Source organism: Sitophilus oryzae, unplaced genomic scaffold (assembly GCF_002938485.1).
Source record: "Sitophilus oryzae breed Bouriz unplaced genomic scaffold, Soryzae_2.0 scaffold_907_pilon_pilon, whole genome shotgun sequence".
Taxonomy (NCBI): Eukaryota; Metazoa; Arthropoda; class Insecta; order Coleoptera; family Curculionidae; genus Sitophilus; species Sitophilus oryzae.
Window position 1 is genome coordinate 1,040,843 of NW_022147536.1, and position 26,693 is coordinate 1,067,535.

General features: G+C 30.8%; 1 protein-coding gene across 1 annotated transcript; it reads right to left on the reverse strand.

Moving 5' to 3' along the window:
- On the reverse strand, positions 1-26,600 carry LOC115890633 (LHFPL tetraspan subfamily member 3 protein). The gene is made up of 4 exons (XM_030910921.1): positions 26,186-26,600; positions 10,808-10,974; positions 2,989-3,234; positions 1-409 (listed from the first exon to the last, which is right to left on the reverse strand). The coding sequence occupies exons 1-4, from the start codon at positions 26,419-26,421 to the stop codon at positions 210-212; spliced, it is 849 nt and encodes a 282-aa protein (XP_030766781.1). The 5' UTR covers positions 26,422-26,600; the 3' UTR covers positions 1-209.
- Between the last annotated feature and the right edge of the window lie 93 nt (positions 26,601-26,693).

The window sequence follows — 26,693 nt, forward strand, 5'->3', positions numbered from 1 at the left end:
AAATTATAAATAGCTTTATTCGCAATTATAAAATAAAGGTCATTCATAGACTAAAAAAAAGTCATCACATCTCTTTAGTAAGCTGACAGGATATAAATAATTATTAATAGTCCATTTACTTTTTAAGTCTACGGTACAATCTACCTAAAAATACTTCCGGCATTTTTTCGAATAAATTAATCGTACAAGACATTTTTTTCTGTTATTTTCTAAAGTTGGAAATTTCTCCGTAAGGAATGGGGATGCGAATAGTGTCCCGAGTGTACTGATCTGGGTACTGTCCTTTGGGAAAACTGAGAATAAGTGTCGTCCTGTCCCGGTCTCATCAACAGTACCGGATGGATGTTGAGCGATTTTCTAGAGCCGGCAACACTGGCTGCGTCGCTGATGTAACCACTGTTCATTTCACCTGAAATAAAGATATAAAATGATATTATTATATAATATACACCCAAGCAGCATTTGGACGTCGGGACAACGTTGTGTCACGCGACCAAACGCCGGGGCGCAACGTCGGCACAACCTCGTGCCAACCCTAGTCTGCACTAGTTTGGAGAATAATTTTTGGGTCGAAACGACGTTGGATACCGACGTTGGCTAGAAGCCTAATTTAGTACAAACTGCAACGTTGTTTAAAATCCTAATTCCCAGAAGCACAAAACTAATATGGCGTCTAAGTCGCGTTTTTATCCTAAATTGGGATAATTATAGTAAAAATATTATTTTTATGATTTAGTTAGAACATATGTCAGATGGCAGTGAAGGAAAACAAAACAAAAAAGTATTTAAGTGTGGAGGATGTTTGAAGATCATAATTATTAAAAACACTTTAACAAGGCAAAAAGTTAAACGCAAACAACTTTATTGATAAATGTATTGTTTCTACTTTGAAAAATACTAATGGGCCTTAAAATTAAAAAGTTTTAAAAATTTTCTTGAATTTTTTTTGTAAAATGAGAATAATTTATTCAGTCGAAAAAAAAAATTGTTTCCGCGTGTTTTTAGGGTCAAATATTTCCAAGGTAATGTATTCAAAAAGCAGGAATCGCTATTTTAGGAACAGAAACATTTTCTTATTTAACAACATGGCGGCTTTCACTTTGTTGTTTGGAGATTAAGATGGAGTAGTTCAGTAGTCGCATACTGGACTAATAAAGTCGCAGTTCGGCGCTTAACAGGTAGTATACTAGTCGCAAGATTGCCTAATTTAGTCATCCTAGAGTCTAGCTTGTGCCGCCCTCTATAATCTAAAACGAGGGGAGTGGATAAACTATCGGTAATATATGTCGATGTATATTTAAATTTAGTTTTATATAGTACCTTTCTTATGTCCCGTTTTAATTAAGTATTTTTTTTATTGTCTGACAATGAAGTGAAAATTTAGATTTAAGGTTATGGTTCAATACAGTTGCAAAAAGGTAGTGACTCGACGTCCTACCAACGTAAGAATAAGGAAATCTAAACAACGTTGGAATTAGTAAAACAGACGACGTTTGCATAACGTTGGAATAGGTCCTGAAACTGACGTCGGAAAACTCTATATTGTCCAACGTTGTAACTACGTTGTCCGAATCACCTAAAGATCACAAGCAAAAAACGTTACAAGACAACGTTTATTCGACGTCGCAGAAACTTCTACTTTGCTGTAGTACTAGTCCAACGTCGGCACAACGTTATAAAAACGTTTAAATTTATTTTAATACCCAAGGTAGGGAGCAAACTATTTTTTGTAACTAATCCAACGTTGTGTTTAGTAAACATGTGGTCGCAAGTCGTGAAAATGCTACTTGGGCAGTTGTTAAACATTGTACACACTATGCTAGAAACAACCCGTCGCATTTCATTGGCCCAACTTTAAGGCATTTCGATTTATTTCCAGTTGCCTTGACCCACCTCGGTTTGCCTCGACCTATACTTTCGATTCTTAAAAGCGCCTGAAAACTACACGTGAAGAGAGCGAGGGTTTTTTTTTAGCGTTTTTTGTTGCCTCGTTCAATTTTGTTTTGTTTTGAGCTATTTCCAAAACGTGGCGGTATCTGTACCGGAGGCAAAGGATTTTTTTTCATAAATCTCAGCGAAATAAGTAAACCTAGACGTTTCTAAAATAGCTGTTGTTCCAATGATATTTCGTTAATTACATCTCGTTTTATATTATATTGATATATATTCCACATTCCACAGAATTAATATTTCAACACACGTTTATTATATGTATAGTGTATAGTTAGTGTAAAACTTTTCACTTAAACTGCAGAAATAGAATTACAATATTTTTTTGATTTAATTTTATTATTATAAATTAGTATATAAAATTGTATATGATATGTTTGTTTACGGCCTTAATTGATTAATATAAGAGTAGTATTGCTTGATGAGTAATACTGGTAACATTATATCTGCTTGGGAAAATTATTATTTGACCCAATGTCAACAAAAGTATGGTCCACGGATATTATTTAAAAGCAATGTTCTTTTATTGTTCTTAAGAAAAATCTGTAAACGATACTTTTACAGGGATTTCGACAACTAAAACTAGAAAAACAACCAATATTACCATAACCAGAAATAATAATTAATTAGACGATTTTTTAAATAATTCTCTGTATATTTTGTTCATGAGGCGCAATACCGTGGATTATAAGCCACTGTTTTTTTAGTATAAAGTAATTAATAATATTAGACAATGATTAAAACTAAATATTCTTGTGTAACCTTCGAGGATTAGCCAATTTAATTTACCATCGGTTGTCAAATTTAATTAAAGCCGTCACATATCAATTTTTCCATGTTTACTTATTTTTCTGAAGCCAAAACGACGTTTGACCTTGATTGCCTCGTGCTATTTCACAAAATAGCACGGTAAATATAAGTGGCCAAAAAGTTAAAAAAATATTAGACCATATTTGGGAACCGCCGCGCGCCGGGTTCCAGGGTGGGCTCACGATAGCGGTTAAGGGTTAAAATTACTTTAAAAAAAATAAAAAATACCTTTATAAAGACTGGCAGGAGCGTACTGAGGCTCCGGTTGCAACGTCACGTGTCTCGTAGCCAATATGAAAGCCAACGTTGCCAAAATCACCGCGTCCAAACAACCTATCGCCGCCAACAAGTAGGCCCACCGTATACCGCAGCTGCCCAGTTGGTATTGGTCCGTCGCCTCGCCGCACACTCTGACAACGTCGCTCTCTGACCATCCGATCGGATAAACGGCGCATCCGGCTATTAGGCAGGCTCCTGCAAAACAAAAAGCAGTGAAAAGACGTAACAAGGGAGCTCGGAGAGTGAGCGGAAAAGATTTTTTGTAATTGGGGTGGGTAATTAGGGTATTGTACGAAGGGGGGTAATGGAAAGTTAGGGAAGGGGGGAAGGAGAGATGGGAAATACGCTTGACTTTTCGTTTTATGCTTCAAATCTCTTTTAAAAGTGAATTAGGACAGATTGAATTGATACATTGAAAATGTGACGTTAAAAAAAAGCAATGCTTTATTGTACAAAAAGCCAAAACAGCTTCATCGACAAAGCATTCACAAAACAAAAAAGCACAAAAACAAATATACAAATAATAAAAAAAAATGTCATACAATACAAATCAATTCAAAAAAATTTACGTCATAAAATTATAAATAAAACATATATGGACATTGCAGAACACAGGCGTATCTAGAAAATTTTACAAAAGGAAAACTGTAAATGGATAAAATCATGTTATATATCATAAAATCAAGAGTTATAAAATATTAAATATTAAATACTAGACCTTTAACCAGTGTGTGAGATGATCAAAATTTTAAAATTCAAAATTGTTCATGATTAAACATCAACAAAAAGTCGTTTACCGCATATAGGGCTCTCTCCAGTAAGTATGATTTCAGAGCTTTGCGAAATGCGGGAAAGAATGAAAGTGACTTGATATTCGAAGGCAAATGATTGTACATTTTCTTGGCATTGTACAATATTGAGCCCTTAACTAGTTCTGAGCTAGGGATTGGCAGATAAATATCGTGCTCCGGGCATTCCTAAGTGGAGAGTTGTGAGAAGGCCTTTCCGGAATAGAGAATATGTGCTTGCGGATTAAGCAAACGGATTCAAAAATGAATAAGGAAGAAAGAGTCAGTATTTTGAAATATTTAAAGAAATTCTGGCAGTGAGTTCTACTATTTAGTCCCAATAAGTATTGAACTGCTCTCTTTTGAAGTTTGAAAATACGATCAAATTTTGCCGTGCAGCAAGTACCCCAGAATGGAAAGGCATAACGAAGATGCGACTCAAAAAGGGCATAATAGACCATTCTAGAGGTTGATGAGTTAAGTTCCTTAGAAACTGATCTTAGCGCAAAACAGGCAGCGCTTAGTTTCTTTGATAAAGCTTCGATGTGCAAGTCCCATTTTAACGAGTTGTCTACAACAAGTCCTAAGAATCTCACAGAGTCCACGACGTCAATAGTGGTGTTATTAAGTACAAAAGATTGTATAGTACTTTTATATGACAAATCTTTAGTTTTTGAAAGGTTGAGGCATAGGAGATTAGAATCGCACCAAGATTTAAATTTAGATTGCCGCTCCAAGTGAAACTAGTATCGTCCGCAAAGAGGCAGATTTTAGCGGTAATGTCTAGATTTGCAATGTCGTTGATAAACACTAGAAACAAAATGGGGTCAAGTACTGAACCCTGAGGGACACCACATTCTATAGGCTTACCAGAAGACATAGACGTATCAATCCTCACAAGCTGCCTTCTGTTGCCAAGATACGACTTAAGCCATTCGAGCGGCACTCCCCTGAATCCATAGTATTGCAATTTGTTAATTAAGATATTATGATTTACACAGTCGTAATATTTGATATTTAATTATTTTTTATGGAGACACCAATGCTTCCAAAATACTCTTAAATCCAAATATTGTACTTAAATACTATTATTCATCCAGAGGTGTACAAAAGTTATTTTTGTATGTATGTAGTGCGCGAAGTGCTACTTTGATGATAGATACTGGAATTTTTTAACGAGCGTAGCCGAGTTGAAAAATTAGTCGAGATCACCAAAGTAGTTCGCGCACGAGTCGCAAACAACATTTTTTCTACAAACATTAAAATCGGGATATCCCTAAAAATTATTATTATTATATTATTGCTTCGAAAAAAAGCGTGAGCTTGGAATGTATGTTTTTTTTATTACTGAACATCGTCATCGATCTCCTTTTAGGTCGTTTTAATACTTGGTATTTCTGGTGCTTGCCGCCGTGAGGAACTTACTAAAATGACGGTCGATAACATAGAAGATAAAGATTCAATTTTGATTGTTAAAGTACCCGATACAAAAACAAACATAGACCGAGTCTTTACAGTGCCAAATTTGAATTATATTGAGATTTACCGAAAATACGCAGCTCTTCGTCCAAGAAATGCTACCAGTCGCAGATTGTTTTTAAAATATCAAAATAAAAGATGTGTTAACCAAGTGGTCGGCATGAATTCTATTGGTAAGATGCCTAGGAAGCATGATAGCAAAACACTTGAAGCTGCCAGATTATGAGGCCTACACTGGGCATTGTTTCCGAAGAAATTCAGCCACACTCCTTGCTAATGCAGGGGTGATATATTTAGTTTGAAGAGCCACGGGGGATGGAAATCTTCGACACAATAAAATTCAAATATGAAATAAAATTTTAGAGTGCCAAATAACGGGATCAAGTACCTCTACATCAAAATTGGATAGTGTCTCAAGTCCCAAAATCCCCATATTTCAAGTGAATCAGAACTATCTAGTTTGGGATTAAATATTGGTTCGTGTACTGTTTGTACTATTAATGTTAACATTGTAAATAATAACTAGAATATGCATTAGTGTTAAGTTTGATATTTGCTATTTGTTTATTCTTGAATACTTCGAAATAAATAATTATTAGTTATGATTGAGTTCTTCATTTTCCAAAAATCAAAATTTCAAAATCCTATATAAGTTACATGCAGTGTGCGAGATAGGCATTTCTCGCGTTACTTCGCGCACCGTGTTATGGTAACGTAGGAAAATGAAAAAAGTGTCACTTTTCACGAACCTTATCATTTTTTGACGTTTGTAGAAAAAAGTTTTTTTATAGATTTACGAAAGAGGGTGTTGGGCAATCTGCACTTTTCTTAGTTTGAGATACCATCTCTGTAAACAGAGATGCACTTTAGGCAATTGTTCGGAGTGCCCAACAAATTGCTTACAGTATGCAAAAGCATAAATATAAATATCACCAACAAGTCACCAGTATCACATCATGGATCAATGAGCTATCCCTTCTTAAAAAATACAGGAGTTAGGCAGGAATGTGTCTTAGCGCCTCTCCTATTCAACTTATTCATTATAGTGGACAACAAACTGCAGGAAAGAGGAATGGGCATTAGATACAGATACAACGACTGTCTGTTCAACACAAAAGGGCCCAGGGCAAAAATACGTATAAAATTCATCACAGAACTTCAATACTCTGATGACTGCGCTTTATAGTTGTCAAAACGTTACAGCAAATTACAAGAGATGCTGAACATATACAGGGTTGTTCACCACATACGACACGGAGTATTGTAGCTAAACGATTATATTTTTACAAATTGTAAGTTTTGGGTTCATTGAAGGACTATTAGAGCTACAATTTAAAATTATTTTTACAAGATACAGAGTGTCCCAAATAAGTAAAAAATATTATAGTTGTATTTTTTTAAATGAAACACCCTGTATATTATTCTACTTTTAGATTCTACGATTAAAATAAAGATGAATTTGATTAAGGTTTATCATACTTAAACCTTACCGTTTTTGAAATACTTTCAATTTTATGAAATTGCAGTAAACATTTTAAGGCTTCATTTCTTCAAGGGTATCAAAGTTTTTAAAACTAAATATTTAGTAAAGATTATTTATTGATCAGATATTGTGTTGCAATAATTAAAATTCTACTACTTTATACAGAGTGTCCACAAAATTATATTAAATAATTACTAGCTCTAAACGGCAATAACTTGTTTAATTTAAATGGAACACCCTGTATATTTTACGTGAATCATATGCATAATTTGATTGTCTATCAAATTGTATTATACCATTTTTTACCCATCTCTTCAAGTTTTCGTAGAAAATGCATTTTCTTATAATTTAGACCTCATTAATCACTATACCCATGGAATATTGACATCTTAGATTATTTTTAAAGATGTAACAAATTTTCAAAGAGTACAGACACTAATATTGTCGATATAGTTCGCTTATTTCATTAAAAAATAAAATAAAAAACTGTTGTAATTGTAAATATTTTTTGTTAGTTAAAGAGGACCAATTAATATGATCCCAGTATTTAAACTACATTAATTGACTGTTCACGTTGATTAATAATAATTGCTCCAAAACTGAAAAACTGAATTTTGTGTGTATATTAGACATTGTAGTAAAAAGTAACACCTTATAAATTTTATTTCATTATTTGACGAATGCTAATTTATAAAAACAGAGACGTTCATTTTCAAAACTTATTATTATATTGATTTCTGAGCCAAATCCACATTTATTTAGAATACTTTATTAACTAAAATAATTTAAAAGTATATAACTAACTAATTTTTGGTCGAAAATAATGGTGGTAGGTATATTTAATTGGTATACTGTTTTACAAAGATTTAAATAGCTTTTTTGTATACCAATAGGCTTGCAATATTTACCACCTGTATGTCTTGTACATATGTATGTCGCTTTAAAAAAATGTCGAATATCAATATTCCATAGATATAGTGATAAATGAGGTCTAAATTATAACAAAATGCATTTTCTACGAAAACTTAAAGAGATAGGTAAAAAATGGTATAATATAATTTGATAGACAATTAAATTGTACATCTAATTCTCCTAAAATATACAGGGTGTTCCATTTAAATTAAACAAGTTATTGTCGTTTAAAGCTAGTAATTATATAAAAATAAATTTTTGGACACTCTGTATAAGGTAGTAAAAATTTTATTATTGCTACATAATATCTGATCAATAAATAATCTTCAGTAAATATTTAGTTTTAAAAACTTTGAAACCCTTGGAGAAATGAAGCCTTAAAATTTTTACTGCAATTTCATAAAATTGAAAATATTTCAAAAACGGTAAGGTTTAAGTGTTATAAACCTTAATCAAATTTACCTTTATTTCAATCGTAGAATCCAAAAATAGAATAATATACAGGGTGTTCCATTTAAAAAAATACAACTATAATATTTTTTACTTATTTGGGACACTCTGTATCTTGTAAAAATATTTTTAAATTGTAGCTCTCATAGTCCTTCAACGAACCCAAAACTTACAATTTGTAAAAATCTAATTGTTTAGCTACAATACTCCGCGTCGTATGTGGTGAACAACCCTGTATACCTGAGCATACGAGGCTTTGGGCTTTGAGCTGAACATCGATAAATTATAGCAATGCTATACAAATCGGAATTACCTCGGAAGTTTGATTTCGGAAAAGGCCAATATCGTCTCTGAAATTCAGCACAGAATTAGCAGAGCCTCAAAAGCATTCTAGAAATGAAAAATGGTAAGCTTGTAGCCGGTAAGAGGAAAACCGGGTAAAAAACTCGAAAGGTACAAAGAAATTTTCCATGAAATCTTAGCATGCAGAATCATTGGAAGGAAGCAGCGCAGGAATAGAACGCAATGGGTGAGAATTGTAAACTCAGTTAACTCAGAAAGAAAACGCCTTGCGTTACGATCTTCTGATGCGTGTCAATTACTCATCAATGAGTAATGACAGTAAGTAAGTAACACAATTTCGTAGTTCTCTTTCACTAGATTACTTTTTGTTTACAGTAAATTGTTTAATAGTTTAAATATTAAAAAAACAATTATTTTAGTAGAATGCAAGAAAATTGGATACAATTAAATTGTTTTATATAATCGTAATTCTTAACATAAAAAGGTTTGAGTTCTTAAAAAATAACAATATTTGCTTTAAATACTTTGGCGCCTACAATAGAATTTTAAGCGCATCTAATTGGCGGGTAGATTGTCTCTCACCAAGCGAGAAATTAATCAAATCTCTGTTTACAATATAATTAGTTCAGCCAGGGTGTTATGCAAGACATTGTTTTTATTTTTCTTATTCCGATAACCAGAATTTTTTAAAAGTAGAAAAACTCTTTGAAAATGTTAGTACCGTATGATCGAAAAAAAAGACGGCGCACAGTGGTTCAGATTGCCAAAAAGTGGCGCATATGGTATTTTTAATTTTATTACAAATTCTAGACTTAGTAGGTTTAATGGCGGATTTATTAACATGACAAAGATTGTCGAAGGAATAAATATAATATATTTCAGACTATGTTTGTTTAGTATAAAAATAATAAAAAAGGGAGATTTTCTATGAATTTTATTTAAAAATTATGGTTTTTAAAAAGGTTTGAAAAATGCTTCGAACCTAGTCAAAAAAAGAATACCCATTAGGTTAACTGGTCTAAATTAAAGAAAAAAAACATAAATTGCAATATGCCTTAAATGGAGTCTTCAAATCCATTTTGTTCATGACATGATTCACCACCACTTTCTTCTGGTTCCTTTTCACTATCTGATTGACAATAATATTCGGACTGCTTTGCTGTCTCATTTTTATATTCCTTCCTTACATTAGAAACTGTAGCATATGCCAGAGCTTCAGAGGTGTAAGAATCTCCAATTCCTAGAAATAAATTGATTTTTAATCTTTGCCATTAATTAAAAGCAATAATGCAATATTTGCAGCATTATGTAAATAAAAAAACATGTTTTTTTCTGTAAGATATTATAAATTAATTCCTCGCAATATATACCTTTGATCTCTATTTTTTTGGGACTTGGACAATTCTGTAAAAAATTTTCTTATTGAAGGGCCAGGGTCATCAAAAGATTGATTTTCTTCCATTTGAAGTAAATTTTTATTCAGCCAGAGACAATTGTTGGAAATAAAACTGCTCCAAGTATAATTACATTTCCTCCACTTTTCTGACCATTTATAAACAAAATTTTCAATTTGCTTTTTTTCGATAATATGTTAGGAATATTATTATCACACAAAAATGAAATAATTTCATCAATAATATTCGCTTCTGACCTATTATTAAAACCCATTTTCAAAAACCTCTCACATACTGATCTGCGGCTTATTGTTCCTAAAAATAAAAGGAATAGAGTACGGGAGGAACATGTGAGTCTCTATAGTTACACTTTTACCACTCCAGAGTTACTCAAAAAAAATTAGTATAATAATTTAAGAAATTATCCATGGAACAAAAATAAGACTACTGGTCAATTTAAAATTCTAATTTATATATCATCTACCTCGGGGTCTCTTGGGGTAAGATACTTGTGGTAAATTAAACTTGGTATAATACCTTTTAAAAAATATAAAATAGAGAAGCGAAGATCTGTGGAGTTCTAAAGATACGTAATTTCAAAGTTTAATTTAAAAAAAAAACGCTCTACTATGTTTGTGGTAACTACTCGCTTCATAAAAAAATATTTAAGTTAATAAAATTCTCTTAAAAAAACTTACCTTGGTCTTCAAAATCCATTATAATTTAATTTATTTCCAAGTCTCTGAACTAAGAACCAATATATATTAGCAACACTAAACCATTATCAGCAAATAACTGATATATTTAAACTACAAAATCTAATGAAAACAACATTCTTGTACGCTTTGTTATTACGATTAAAAAGTGGATCGTGATAAATTTGAATAAATTTGAATAATAGCCATCGCCGACGCCGTTTTTTTTTTCAATCATGTATAATTATCTGTATAATTACTTACCAGAGACCAATTGCATCCAGGCACAAACGTGGAACACCGTGGTGGAGTGACAGAAAAAGAAGAGCATCATGGCGCATATGGCCAAAAGGGCAGAAAATACTGCCAAGCCAACCAGTGCTGCTGAACCTTGGAAAGCCTTGTTGCTCATGGACATTATAGTGTCTAACCTAAAAACAAAATCTATATAAATAAAAATAAAGTGATGTATCTTAGTTAGCACAAAACTTAATCACTTTGTTTGTATAATTTCCCATAAATAATGAATTGAAATTAATAAATAATAATTGATATTTTACGCTAGAACTTTTATTAATTTTTCACCATGATAGTTCTCACATGTCACTTGACATAATATGTCAAAATGAGTTAAACTTAATAAAAAAAACATTTGCTGCGGAATTTTTGGAATACGCTGTATATTATCAAATCGTTTTACTATAATTTTCATAAAGAATTTTCAATCATAAGACAATATTACTACAATATGATCGAAAAAAACTGGCGTCAGCGATGGCTATGAAATAAAGATCGCTGTCATTTTATATGCAAAATTATATGGAGAATGTCATTCATCGTCATTTCTAAGCCAACTGGACGTCGACGATTTAAAACACTTGCATTTACTGGTTTGGTCACACTTTCGTAGATATGCCGTTTGTGCGTAACCGCAAAATATATTAAAACAAATACCTATATCTGAAAGATTTTAGAGGTTTGGCAAGGTACTTATTTGGTGAAATGGTATACAATAAGTAACAATAACATAATAACAGCAAATAAGTAGTACCCAAGCTAGCAATATAAACTATTAAGACGCCTGTACAACTGAAATTCTGTGGTTAGATACTAAAGAAAGCTATAAGCAGTAACAGAGAAACTAAATAAAAGTATATACTAGCATGAGCGTTACTTGAAAAGTTAAGTAAGGGTATCAAAAAAATACAAAAGAAGATCCTATAAACATTTTAAATACTTTTTAAAAATAGGTCTTTTGTAATTATCTTAAATACCCCATTATATAAAATAAATTATTATATTTCTTTTGAATACACCGGGTGCGTCTCAAAAGTGGTTCACTCCTATAACTTTTTTATCTTTTCAGTAAAAAAACGAGATTTGGTATGTTAGTAACTGACATAAATTAGGATTGATTCACGTATTCAATTGTTTTCGGTCACTTCCTGTTTCACCGAAAATAATTACAATTTTTGATTTTTAAATAGCACCCTCAGTATTTTTTTACTTTATTCGATAGAAAATAACACTCTGAACAGAATGACGTATCATATGTCAACTTTTGACGTTTTCGCATATGGTTTATTTGAAATTATAACATGCGGTTCATAACGACAATTTGACTCGAAATACAAAGTGTGTGATATCAAATTATTCGTAAAAAAATGCTTTTTCCAAATATGCTAATGAGCCACCCTCGTTCCATTTGAAAAAAATGAGATATGATTAAAAATACGATTTGGGCATCTTTTTACAGGCCAGGACAAGACACTAAAAACATTAAACGATCAAATCTATTTTTCCAAGACTCCTTGATTAAGGATTAGTGTTTTTAACATAGCAATAGCACTCTAGATTGAGATTTAAAATACGATTTTTTATTAAGGGAGAATGTCAAAAATTGACATATGATAAAAATTGACATATGATATGATATTCAGAATGTCATATTCTATTGAATAAAGTAATAAAATACCGAGGATGCAATTTAAAAATCAAAAGTTGTAGTCATTTCCGGTGAAATAGAAAGTGACCAAAAACAATTGAATACGTCAATCAATCCTAATTTATGTCATATACTAACACACCAAATCTCGTTTTTATATCTGAAAAAATAAAAAAGTTATAGGGGGTGAGCCACTTTTGATGCACCGGGTATATTCAATTTATTCAGTGATCCGTATAAATTTTAATAAAATTTAATAAAAATTAGATAAAATAAATAATTTATTAATTGTGATTAATAAAATTGCGTTTATCTCATCAAGGAGATTAAAATCGACAAAATATTAAGATACAACTTTTAATCGGCATTAAACGGCCTATACAATTTTGTTAAAAAAAGAAAAAATTTCAGTGGCGGAGATGTAATTTTTAGGAAAATATTTGCAGTGATAACCCATATTATGCACGTGCCTCGTTAATCTGTCGACACTTTTTTAGAATTAAAATATGTACAGTATTGGCCAAAAGTGAATGAACCAATACCAATAATTGCGCAGAAAATCAGATTTGAGGTGTTAAATATCAAAATTATTTTATGTACCTTTGTATGTTAAAAAGTTAATACATTCTCACCAAAATACTACAAACAAATAAAAATTCTTCTGTTAGTCTTACGAGTTATAGGTAAGAATTGGCAAATGTTACTTTTTTTTATCTTGAACAAAAGTAGATGAACCAAATATTTTTAAAAATCGTTAAATTCATTTGTTCTGCTTTTATGAACAATTGCGATTTAAAAACGTTCGAGCTCTTGTGATATATCATGCCACGTGGAATTAACTTGTCTGCAGATCTTAAGTTGCGAGTAGTGAATGCTTTTAAGGATGGTCTGAAGCAAGCGGAAATCGCTAAGCAATTACGCCTTGGAAAATCAGCGGTACATTATATTTTAAAGAGATAAGAGAGAGGAGATGTCTCTATAAAAAGAAAACCAGGACGGCCTAAAAAAGTTGGTCCCAATGTGATAAAAGCCATAAAACGAATTTCTTCACAAGATCCATTTTGCCGTCAACGAAGGTAAAAGCAAAACTTGAAGAAATGTGCTATCCACCAGTGAGTACAAGGACTATCCGACCGAAGACCCGCCAAGAAACCAGTGGTATCAAAAAAACATTTAAAGGCCCGATTAACATTTGCCAAGGAACATCAAAACTGGACTGTGGCACAATGGAAAAAAGTTTGTTTTAGTGATGAATCAAAGTTTAATTTGATGTCATCAGAAGGAATTCAACATGTAAGAAGACCTCCCAACACACAATTGCTACCAAAGTATACGCGACCCACTGTAAAACATGGTGGGGGCTCAATCATGGTATGGGGCTGTTTTTCTGGGTATGGGATGGGCCCTCTCCATAAAATTGAGGGCATAATGGATCGGTTTGGCTACAGAGACATTTTACAAAACCTTTTAGTGCCTTATTTGGACGAAAAAATGCCAGTTGTACACTACTTCCAACATGATAACGACCCGAAACAAGCCTCGCAATTGGTTAAAAGGTTTTTGGAAGATGAAATGGTGACTGTTCTCAAATGGCCATCGCAATCCCCAGACCTGAATCCAATAGAAAATTTATGAGAAATTTTGGATCAACACATTAGGACCAAATTCTACAAAAATAAGCAAGAATTATTTGCTTTGGAAGAGTCTTAGAAAAATATCGATTTTTCAATAATTGAAAATCTTCTGGGATCTATGCCTAAGCGATGTCTGAAAGTAATTAAGAATAAGGATTATTACACTAAGTACTAGTAAATTATAAGTTAATTTTTCAGTTTTTGTTAACATAAGATTTTTTTTTATTAAATATATATTTTGTTAATCTACTTTTTTCCAATGGTTTTTTCAATTTAAATTTTTTGCCACCTTATTAAAGCAAATTTAAAAAAAAACAATGCTATTTATTTTTATAGCACTGACAGTTTCAAAGTCAAATTTTAATTTAAACATATTAGGAAAAATCCATTATTTTAACAAAGTTCATCCACTTATGGCCAATACTGTATGTAGTACTTATAATAATAACTTTTGACCCTCGAAATTTCATTCGAATCACTAAAAGCACAACTTGGAAGAAAATTATAGTAAATAAAAAAATTAAAACTTTAACCCCCTGTACTTACGAAAGAAAGCAGAAATAAACGGACCTATGTTGATATAAAAAATAAATCTTTATTCTCTTGAAGACTCTCCCCGCAAAAGTTCAAACATGTTTTTTGTAACACCCTGTATAATAGTTTTCTGTTTCAGTCGGAAAATATCTAGTCTATTAAGTAATAAGAAAAACGTTTCATTTTTCTGTTTCTCGTACTTCCTGATTCAAAAAGAAAAATGAAACATTACACTTGAGTTAATTGAGGTCAAAATTAATAATTGTTTTATCTTGTTTCTGATCATAAATTCAAGGAAAAATAGCCTTGTAATTTTTTTTTACTTATAAAATTTCGAGATTTCTTCTCAGATAATATTGTAGCCGATTATACAGGGTGTCCCAGAAATAACTGCAAGTATTTTAAGGGGTGGTAGATCTCGATAAAAGAAACATATTTTCTCTTTATCGTTTTTCAAATAAGTCCAAAATAACGCAGTTATTTTACTTTGAAAATTTCCAAAAAAAATATTTTTTGCTAAAATTTTGAGAACCACTGGATCTTTTTTGGATTTTCTTTCTTGTAAATTTAATCTAATACCTATGTTACCATATTATCAAGAAATTATGTTTTATAACTAAAAACTTAAAAAATTCCAAAAAGTTTTTCAAAAAATTTCGAATTTTCAATTTTTTTTTGCGAAAAAAACCTCATATGCATTTTTCAGGTGTTGAACTATACTATCAGTTAAAATACTTGCACTTATTTCCGGGACACCCTGTATAGCCCAAGAAAATAATGAAAAAAATTGAATTTTTGATATAAGTTACTTTAAAAGATCTAAAAACGAATTGTGAAAGATTTTTTGGAAATAAATACCTAAATAAAGTAATTTAAAACTTTTACGGTAAAGACTAGAAAAAAAAGTTCAAATAAAAGTTGAAGAGAAAGTCACATTTCACATAAAAATGGTCATATAATTTTTTGCTGAAATCAAAATTAACCGAGATAGGGTGGCTTGGTTTGGTGGCTATTTATTGCTATTTTAAAATTTTAAAGTAGCACAAAATTTATTTAATTCAGCGCTGGGGAAAGGGTGATAATAGTTATCGGAAAATGTGATACTTTAACTACATTTTCATACATCATCATAGCGATCTATCAAAGAATGAAATCGAAATTATATTACTATAGAAACGCATTTAATTTTTGGAAAAATTTAACTAGATTTCATTTTTTTTTATTTTCTCTAAAACGGTATGGCAATTTCGAAAAACTTAAACGGGATTAACCATTTTAGAACAAGCAAAAATTTTTATGAAGGATGCATTTTTCTCAAACTGTCAATAATAAAAAAGTTTTTCCTCTTGTAAAGACAATCCGGAGACATACTGTATTATAAAATAACCTACATATCACATTTTTAAATGATATTTTCAAGAAGGGAGTAGCCCCTTGGCATACTTATGACAAAATTGTTATGATTTTTTTAATCAATTACCTTTTTTGTTTGCTTTTTGTCGCACACTGTGTATCTACCATTTAAATAAGTTTAGAACAATCAAATATCCTTTGAAAAAAAATATATCAAGAGAAAAAGTTCGTTTATTTCGCTATACTATTATCGATAAAATTGGTAGATTTTAATTAAAACCAAATGTCTAACATTAATATCGACTTTAGCAACCTACAATATTGGTAACAAATTTCTATAGCTTAAGAAATTTAAACGGGTTGGCTTATGTAAAACGGCCAACTTTGGTTTTATTACTTTATTTAATGTTACTCTAGAGAACAATTCTACATTAATTAATGGTTTAATAAATTTCAAGTTAAACTGCGCGTAAAAATTTCAGAATTATTAAACACAGAGCTTTTGAAATAAATATATATGTTTTAGAAAAAGCAAATATTAAAACTAAATAACCAATAGATATTACAAGCTCCTCAAATATGTATAAGATGATATTCCCTAATTTCTCGATGCAACAGTCCTCCCACATACACAGTGGATATAAGCCTATACAAGGTGTTTCAAAAAGTATGTGCCATCTCTCGTGGGGAGATTCCTCGCGTAGAAATACGATTTATTTCTTTTCATGGCTACACCGAAGCAGCATTTGGTCATCGGGACAACGTTGTATCACGCGACCAAACGTCGGGGTGCAACGTCGGCACAACCTTCGTGCCAACCCTAGTCTGCACTAGTATGGAGAATAATTTTTGAGTCGAAACGACGTTGGATACCAACGTTGGCTAGAAGTCTAATTTAATACAAACTGCAACGCTGTTTAAAATCCTAATTCACAGAAATACAAAACTAATATGGCGTCTAAGTTGCGTTTTATCCTAAATTGGGATAATTATAGTAAAAATATTATTTTTATGATTTAGTTAGAGACATATGTCAGATGGCAGTGAAGGAAAACAAAACAAAAGTATTTAAGTGTGGAGGATGTTTGAAGATCATAATTATTGAAACACTTTAACCGACTCTGTAACTCGTTACCCAAGGCAAAAAGTTAAACGCAAACAACTTATTGATAAATGTATTGTTTCTACTTTGAAAAATACTAATGGGCCTTAAAATTAAAGAAGTTTTAAAAATTTTCTTGAATTTTTTTTTTTTAGTAAAATGAGAATAATTTATTCGCAGTCGAAAAAATTGTTTCCGCGTGATTTTTAGGGTCAAATATTTCAAGTTAATGTATTCAAAAAGCAAGAATTGCTATTTTAGGAACGAAACATTTTCTTATTTAACAACATGGCGGCTTTCACTTTGTTGTTTTGGGAGATTAAGATGGAGTAGTTCGAGTAGTCGCATACTGGACTAATAAAGTCGCAGTTCAGCCTTAACAGGTAGTATACTAGTCGCAAGATTGCCTAATTTAGTCATCCTAGAGTCTAGCTTGTGCCGCCCTCTATAATCTAAATAAACGAGGGAGTGGATAAACTATCGGTAATATATGCCGATGTATATTTAAATTTAGTTTTATATGTACCTTTCTTATGTCCCATTTTAAATAAGTTTTTTTTATAAAAACAAAAACAGCACTGAACTGTCTGACTGAACAGAACAATGAAGTGAAAATTTAAGATTTAAGGTTATGGTTCAATACAGTTGCAAAAAGGTAGTGACTCGACGTCCTACCAACGTAAGAATAAGGAAATCTAAACAACGTTGGAATTAGTAAAACAGACGACGTTTGCATAACGTTGGAATAGGTCCTGAAACTGACGTCGGAAAACTCTATATTGTCCAACGTTGTAACTACGTAGTCCGAATCACCTAAAGATCACTTAAGCAAAAAAGGTTACTCGAAAAAACGTTTATTCGACGTCGCAGAAGCTTCTACTTTGCTGTAGTACTAGTCCAACGTCGGCACAACGTTATAAAAACGTTTAAATTTATTTTAATACCTAAGGTGGGGAATTTAACTATTTTTTGTAATAAATCCAACGTTGTGTTTAGTAAACATGTGGTCGCAAGTCGTGAAAATGCTACTTGGGCAGTGTGATAGTCTTATTTTTTTTTTCGATTTTTTATAATTTTCTTCCAAGTACTTTTAGCGGTTCCAATGAAATTTTGAGGAATATATGAAGTTACTATAAATGCGACATATTTTAATGCGAAAAAAGTGTCGACATATTCACCAGAGACGTGCATATGGGTTATAACTGGAATATTTTTCTAAAAACAGCATGTACGCCACTGACTTTTTTCTCTTAGCGAAATAGTGTAAGCAAATTTAATGCCGATTAAAAGTTGTCTTTTAATATTTCGTCGATTTTGGCCTCCTTGATAAGATAATTTTATTAATCTGCTTTGATCCAAGTCTAATAGCAACCTTTAAAAAATAATATCATTAACTTGCGAAAGTTTTAAATAAGTACTCATTGATTTCTCACAACAAAATATGAACAAAAGTTCTTATAAACATGACTACGGAAATAAATAGTTTTAAAATTACAGGATATTAAACCTTTTCAAAATTAGGTCTTTTAAAAAAAGTCAGTAACCCACGCATGATTTTTTTTTCGAAAAATATTCTAGTGATAACCCATATGCACGGCCTTGGTGAATCTATCGGCAATTTTTTAGTACTAGAATATGTAGCAAATATAGTAACTTTTACCCTCAAAATTTTTAATTCGAATCACTAAAAATACTTGGAAAAAAACTATAATAAATTGAAAAAAAATCAGAATCGGACCTATGTTGATATAAAAAATAAATCTTATTTTTACCTGAGAAATCTCCCCACGAGAGATGGCACATGTTTTATGAAACACCCTCTACAGGTATGGTTAAATCGCTAAATCACCTGATAACTTTGTCCAAACAGTTTCATGATAGGTAATCTTAGAACTGTTACAATTAAAAGTTATTTTAAATAAAAAGTCCCTCAAAAATACTTAATAAATTTAAGGATAAAAAAATGCGGCCTTGCTTTAAGTGAAAAAAATAGATTATATGTACATACTAGCGTGTACAACGACTTCGTTCGCCTCGAATTAATCATTTGTAATGGTGATGATAAAACAAAGCAAGAATTTCCATTAACATACAAACTGGATAAAATGTTCTCACGTTTATGTCAGCATGAGAAAAAACAATATTAACTTGGTAATATTTGAGGGATAGTTTCATCTAGTTGGAATTTGACTTTCGAAAAATCCGTTTGCCAAAAATAAGCTTTTTACGTGAAGCAGTTTAAGCAGAATCGTGGTTAAGAAATTACCCAACTTTTTGGGACACCCTGTATGATTTTTTAAAAAATTTCAAAGTATGTAAAAAAAAACAAATAAATTATGCTTGTCCAAGCGTTTTCCCGAAAAACTAACCGTTTTTTAAATAACAAATATTTTAATATTTGAGAGGCGTTTTCACCCTCTTGGAATTTGAGATTCGAGAAACCCCTCTTTATCGAACCTCTACACCCCACAGTCAATCCATTTGCCAAAAATCAGCTTTAAACGTCAAGCAGTTTAAGCAGAATCGTGATTACTCAATTGTCATATTTTCTGAAACACCCTGTATAAATTTATAAAAAATCTTAAAATATGTAAAACAACAAAATAAAATATACGTGTTTAAGAGTTTTTCCGAAAAACTCACCGGTTTTTAAATGAAAAATATTTTAATATTTGAGGGATAGTTTCACCCCCTTAGAATTCGAGTTTCGAAAAATCCCTTCTTATCGAACTTACACCCTAAAGTTAATCTGTTTTCCAAAAATCAGCTTTTTACGTCAAGCGCTTTAAGCAGGATCGTGATTAATCAATGACCAGATTTTTCGAAACACCCTGTATACATTTTTAAAAAATCTTAAAATATGTAAAAAACAAAATAAAATATACGTGTTTAAGCGTTTTTTCGGAAACTTGACCGTTTTTTAAATAAAAAATATTGCAATATTTGAGGGGTGGTTTCGCCCCCTTGGAACTGGAATTTCAAAAAATCCCTTCTGATCGAACCTCTACACCCTAGAATCAACCTGTATGCCAAAACTGAGCTTCTTACGTTGAGTGGTTTGAGCAGGATCGTGATTAATCAGTATATGTCAGTCACTTAATGATTTTATATATTAGCTGTCATATTAGTATAGATAGATTGTTGCAATTTTTACTCAGGTATTTTTCAAATTATTAGAAGGCATACTCTGTATCTGTTGAAACTAGGACAACAATGATAATAATCATTTTTCCCATAATTTCTGCTAATAGCTTTTCATAATAATTTATTGTTGGACGGAAACTATTTTTCTCTAATAGATCCCACACCAGAAAGAATACGTTCTAAAAAGATTTTATAGCAATTTTCAAAATTTATTTCCTGTATGTGTAATGTGGCAGTCATAAATATACAAATTACACCTATAAATTATTACAAAGCAATATCATTCAAAAAACAAGTTTAAAAATGTTTACTAGCAAATTTTGCAGTCAAACATTATTCTTTTTAGAAACCCTTTTAGTGCGAAGTGTACAAGAATAGCTTAATAGCCGTAAATAACTCATCGCAACTGTATTAGAATATTTTGATCGAAAAACGGTGATAATGGAGCTCCGTCACGTTGGAACCCGCTTTCAAGTAAAGTTTTCGATTTTTGGCTTAGTATTAACTACAAACGATGCAATTGATTGTAGTAAATTCAATTTTTTTGTAGTACTAATAATTAGCCAGAAAAAGTAAACAATTGTGCGCAATGTAATAAAGAGAAAAGATATTGTTTTAACAAAGGTCTAAAAACCTTCAAAATCGTTTGTAGTTTTATGTAGTAGCAAAAAAATTCAATAAAAGATCCTTGGAATTAGTGAATTATAGTAAAATATGAAAATTAACATAGTTTGACATAATGTCTTTAGTTGTACCAAAACTACAAACGATGCAATTGATTGTAGTAAATTCAGTTTTTTTGTAGTACTAATAATTAGCCAGAAAGGTCTAAAACAAAGGTCTAAAAACCTTCAAATCGTTTGTAGTTTGGGTATAACTAAAGACATTATGTCAAACTATGTTCCAAGGATCTTTTATTGTTTTTTTTTGCTACTACATAAAACTACAAACGATTTTGAAGGTTTTTAGACCTTTGTTAAAACAATATTTTTTCTCTTTATTACATTGCGCACAATTGTTTACTTTTTCTGGCTAATTATTAGTACTACAAAAAAACTGAATTTACTACAATCAATTGCATCGTTTGTAGTTTGTGTACAACTAAAGACATTATGTCAAACTATGTTAATTTCCAAATTTTACTATATTTCACTAATTCCAAGAATCTTTTATTGAATTTTTTTGCTACTACATAAAACTACAAACGATTTTGAAGGTTTTTAGACATTTGTTAAAACAATATTTTTACTCTTTATTACTTTGCGCTCAATTGTTTACTTTTTCTGGCTAATTTATTAGTACTACAAAAAAATTGAATTTACTTCAATCAATTGCATCGTTTGTAGTTTGTGTACAACTAAAGACATTATGTCAAACTATGTTAATTTCCAAATTTTACTATATTTCACTAATTCCAAGAATCTTTTATTGAATTTTTTTGCTACTACATAAAACTACAAACGATTTTGAAGGTTTTTAGACATTTGTTAAAACAATATTTTTACTCTTTATTACCTTGCGCTCAATTGTTTACTTTTTCTGGCTAATTATTAGTACTACAAAAAAATTGAATTTACTACAATCAATTGCATCGTTTGTAGTTTGTGTACAACTAAAGACATTATGTCAAACTATGTTAATTTTCAAGTTTTACTATAATTCACTAATTCCAAGAATCTTTTATTCAATTTGTTTGCTACTACATAAAACTACAAACGATTTTGAAGGTTTTTAGACCTTTGTTAAAACAATATTTTTTCTCTTTATTACATTGCGCACAATTGTTTACTTTTTCTGGCTAATTATTAGTACTACAAAAAAATTGAATTTACTACAATCAATTGCATCGTTTGTAGTTTGTGTACAACTAAAGACATTATGTCAAACTATGTTAATTTTCAAATTTTACTATAATTCACTAATTCCAAGAATCTTTTATTCAATTTGTTTGCTACTACATAAAACTACAAACGATTTTGAAGGTTTTTAGACCTTTGTTAAAACAAAATTTTTTCTCTTTATTACATTGCGCACAATTGTTTACTTTTTCTGGCTAATTATTAGTACTACAAAAAAATTGAATTTACTACAATCAATTGCATCGTATATGAATTGAGGTACAACTAAAGACATTATGTCAAACTATGTTTATACAGCCTTTATAAAATATAATTCACTAATTCCAAGAATCTTTTATTCAATTTGTTTGCTACTACATAAAACTACAAACGATTTTGAAGGTTTTTAGACCTTTGTTAAAACAAAATTTTTTCTCTTTATTACATTGCGCACAATTGTTTACTTTTTCTGGCTAATTATTAGTACTACAAAAAAATTGAATTTACTACAATCAATTGCATCGTTTGTAGTTTGCGTACAACTAAAGACATTATGTCAAACTATGTTAATTTTCAAATTTTACTATAATTCACTAATTCCAAGAATCTTTTATTCAATTTGTTTGCTACTACATAAAACTACAAACGATTTTGAAGGTTTTTAGACCTTTGTTAAAACAATATTTTTTCTCTTTATTACATTGCGCACAATTGTTTACTTTTTCTGGCTAATTATTAGTACTATACAAAAAAATTGAATTAATACAATCAATTGCACCGTTTTTGTAGTTAATAATAAGCCAAAAATCGAAAACTTTACTTGAAAGCGGGTTCCAACGTGACGGAGCTTGGTAATGGCCCTTTATGTCCCATAAGTGCTGTTAAGAAAGTGAGTTTTATTGATGTAAATAATAACTGTTTATATATTTATAATTAATTTATTTTTGTTTCCTAAAATATTTTGATTAAGAAAAGATGTGTAAAAGTGGGCAACGCTGTGCCTGTCAAGCTTAATCACGTGAATAAAAAAATTATTTCATATGAACTATATTATGCATTTCCAAAAAATTATATTTTCTCCAATTTTAAACTACACCATTTAAAGATCATTTTTACTCAATATAAAAATAAATTATAACTTTCTTCAGGCGAATTGACACTATAAGCACCATTAAAAAAAGAGTACGGGGTACTGGCCAAGTAAAGGACTTCTAGGGCTTGACATCGACAAAATTATCGCGGATTGTCATTCCCCAGCCGTTTTTGACGCCGTTTTTTTTTCCAACGTATGGTATCCATTTGGTACCCATAACCTATAGTTTTTTGAAAAAAAAAAATACCTCTAAACACAGTGACGCACATACGGGAGGGGTAACGGGGGTAATTACCCCCCCCCCCCCTAGAAAGAAATTTATGTATAAAGATAAAATTTGGTATAAAATAAAATTGCCACAAAAGAAATTAATGATAGCAAACAAAATACATAATCCAGGCCAATCGAAGGTTATTTTTGTCCACAATCACAATACATTTCAAAGAAAATTTTAATTTAAATCTGGTAGTTTTAGTTATTATCTAAAAAAAGTATCCAGAGTCAATCTTTTTAGATGCGCCACTGTCTATAAACATCATAATCTCCATTGAAAATTTTAAAAATGGGTCAGTTGGTTGAGTCAGTGCCTTCTATTAAAAGATCAGCCTGCGGGCGGACTTTTGTTTACTTCATCAGCTGTACATACTTAGATATTGGGTTAGATTCCGTTTCATATTTTGTCGGTTGATTTTTGGTTTTAACTCTTTGATTTTTGGTATTATTTATTATTGTAGTGCAAAAAACTAATTATTTTGGTGTTGAAGTACATAAACTACTACCAGATATATGGTCACTCTCGGTTTCGCATAAAAAAATAGAAATTTTAAAAATTACACGTTGTGCAAGTGATTTAACCTAAAAGTGCCCATACATTTTTTACTTATCGTGATTTTTGTGTGTGTTTTTTAAGACTCTAACAATTCATCAATAAAGCTTAAGTGGAGTGTGTTATTGGTGCTATGCCTCATCTTTGTTGTGTTCCTGGTGGAAAGGATAGTTACTAAGGATAGTTATTATACTAGGCAGCCTAAAGTGTCCGGAAGAGCAAGAAAAGTGGGTACGAGTTATAAATCAAGAGAATTTTATTGAAAATATCTTTAATAAATTTAAAAATAATATTCTCCCATGATGGTATTAATGAAAACTGGACAATTATGTTTATTTTATTCATATTGTGGAATCTCTACTCCAAGTGTTGCTGGTTCAGCTTCGATAGATTCAAACACTTAAGTAGGTATTATGATCTAGGGAAAAATAAAGAATATGTGTATTAGAGATCATGAAAAAGATTATTATTTTGAGTTCAAATTTTAAAAAAGATTTTTGTAAAGACAAGACTGATACAGTTTAAAAGAAGAATGTGTTTTTGTTTGATAATATATAATGTATGTTAAGCATAACATATATTTGTTCAGTAATTTTAATGAATAGTATTGATTATTTATAATACCAAATTAATATCAAATATTTAAGTGATGGCTGAATACAATATGAATAAAATAACAATAAAATTGGTATATTTGCATAATACAAAATTAAGTTTTAAGAATAAAGGTGTTACTAAAAATACTAAGAAATTCATATTTCTTTGTTTTAATTGGTCTAATGTTATTTACATTTTACGTAAGAATTATACCGTATCATCGAAAAAATCGGCGTCTAGTTGGCTTGGAAATGAACATCGATGCCATTCCCTAAATAACTGTACACATAAAATAATTAACTAGAATTTTTACAATCTTGGAAAATTTGATATTCTTTGAACCTTGATTCTAAATATTCTAAATTTTTGATTTTCTTGGAATTTAGGTTCGGGAGAAAACGCTGATTGATTTTTCATTTGGTTTTTCATTATTTTATTTGGTTTAAAAAAACGGTTCGGCTAACATTATAGCCTCCATCAGTGTTGTGTCATATATGAAAAAAAATAGTGTCGAATATAATCCAAAAATTGCATATAAAATATTCACAATTCATGCACATAATGTTTACTGCGTACTCCATAGTCAATGTAGATAATTTTAGTGTTAAGAATAATAATTTTAAAAATATGTGGTCATCTTTTGATAAGTTTATATTAGTTTATTAATTGCAGTAAACATTATGAGGTGTGAATTATATTGTATATGTAATTTTTGGATTATATTCGACACTATTTTTCTCATATGACACAACACTGTGAAGGCTATAGTTAGCCGAAACGTTTTTTTAAACCAAATAAAATAATGAAAAACCCAAATGAAAACTTAATCAGCGTTTTCTCCGAACCTAAAAATCCCAAGAAAATCAAAAATTTTAGAATAATTTAATCATATAAAATGCCAGCGATCTTCATTTCATAGCCATCGCTGACGCCTTTTTAGATAATATTGTATTATTTGTAAATATAATTTTTCGAACATTGATACTTGCAAAATATACATATAAATTTTGTGAATGCAAATAATAATACATCACTATTAGTAGATATTAAATGTTTTTGTTAAATTAGATCGATTTTCAAACCCCAAAATTTAAAATATATTTACATTTTACCCATTATCTTATGTACCTATACATTATTTGTACATTGTAAAAACATTTGCTGCATTTGTATGGTTCATAGTTTATTTGCCAAAGTATTTATTACTATAAATAGGTATATATATGTTAGTGGAAGTTATTAACTGTATATTATGTATATTTCATTTAAACTATATCATTTTTAAAATACAAACCAAAAATCTGAGGAATAATTATGTTTTCCATGTATTCTACAACATATTTATTAATCCGTTATATCTAACTAGCGTGACGTCATATATCTCGCCCGTAGGCTGATCTTTTAATAGAAGGCATTGGTTGAGTATAACCATTTCTATGTTTACATAAAAAATTATATTAACGAAATCAAATGATGTACCTACTAAATGAAAGTAGGTACCATTTCTTACTAACAAAATGGATTTTCGGTAAAACAAAAGGTAACCCAAATTTGATTGATTTGATAAACCACTTACCTTCCTTTACAAACTTCCCCGTTTTCATCAGCGTAGCACACAGACCACAGTCCAAATTTACCAGGACTATCACCCTCCAAGTTACCAATCCATTCGGGAGTGATAAAAGACACCACAATGATGATAGCATAACAAATGGTAAAAATAGCCCACAAGACCCCTATGGCTTTCGAGTTTCTCACATAGTTCGTCGCGTAAATTTGCGACGAGTCCACGTACTCGATTTTGGACCCCATTTTCCGCGGTGGTACTACGCACGGGTACTATTTACTGGCATTTTAATTGAAAGGTTAAATGGTAGCCATAAATAGGTTACGCGCCAGCTGCTGGTACTCGTCCAGCACACCCAAACTTTCGGACTACTCAGCAGCAGCACTCCCACCTCGGTACCATTGGTACCATACCTGCATACCTACCATACCTACCTTTCAAGAATGCATTGTTTTCTTTTTTATACGAGGGACAGTCAAAAATCTTCCAAATTATTTTGATTGGTACTTATACACGG

Excerpts from the sequence above, each read along its gene's own strand:
- LOC115890633 (XM_030910921.1), bottom strand. The coding sequence starts at position 26,421 with ATGGGGTCCAAAATCGAGTACGTGGACTCGTCGCAAATTTACGCGACG. Across the intron at positions 10,975-26,185 it reads GGGGAAGTTTGTAAAGGAAG|GTTAGACACTATAATGTCCA; the intron begins GTAAGTGGTTTA and ends TTTTGTTTTTAG. Across the intron at positions 410-2,988 it reads TCCTGCCAGTCTTTATAAAG|GTGAAATGAACAGTGGTTAC; the intron begins GTATTTTTTATT and ends TCTTTATTTCAG.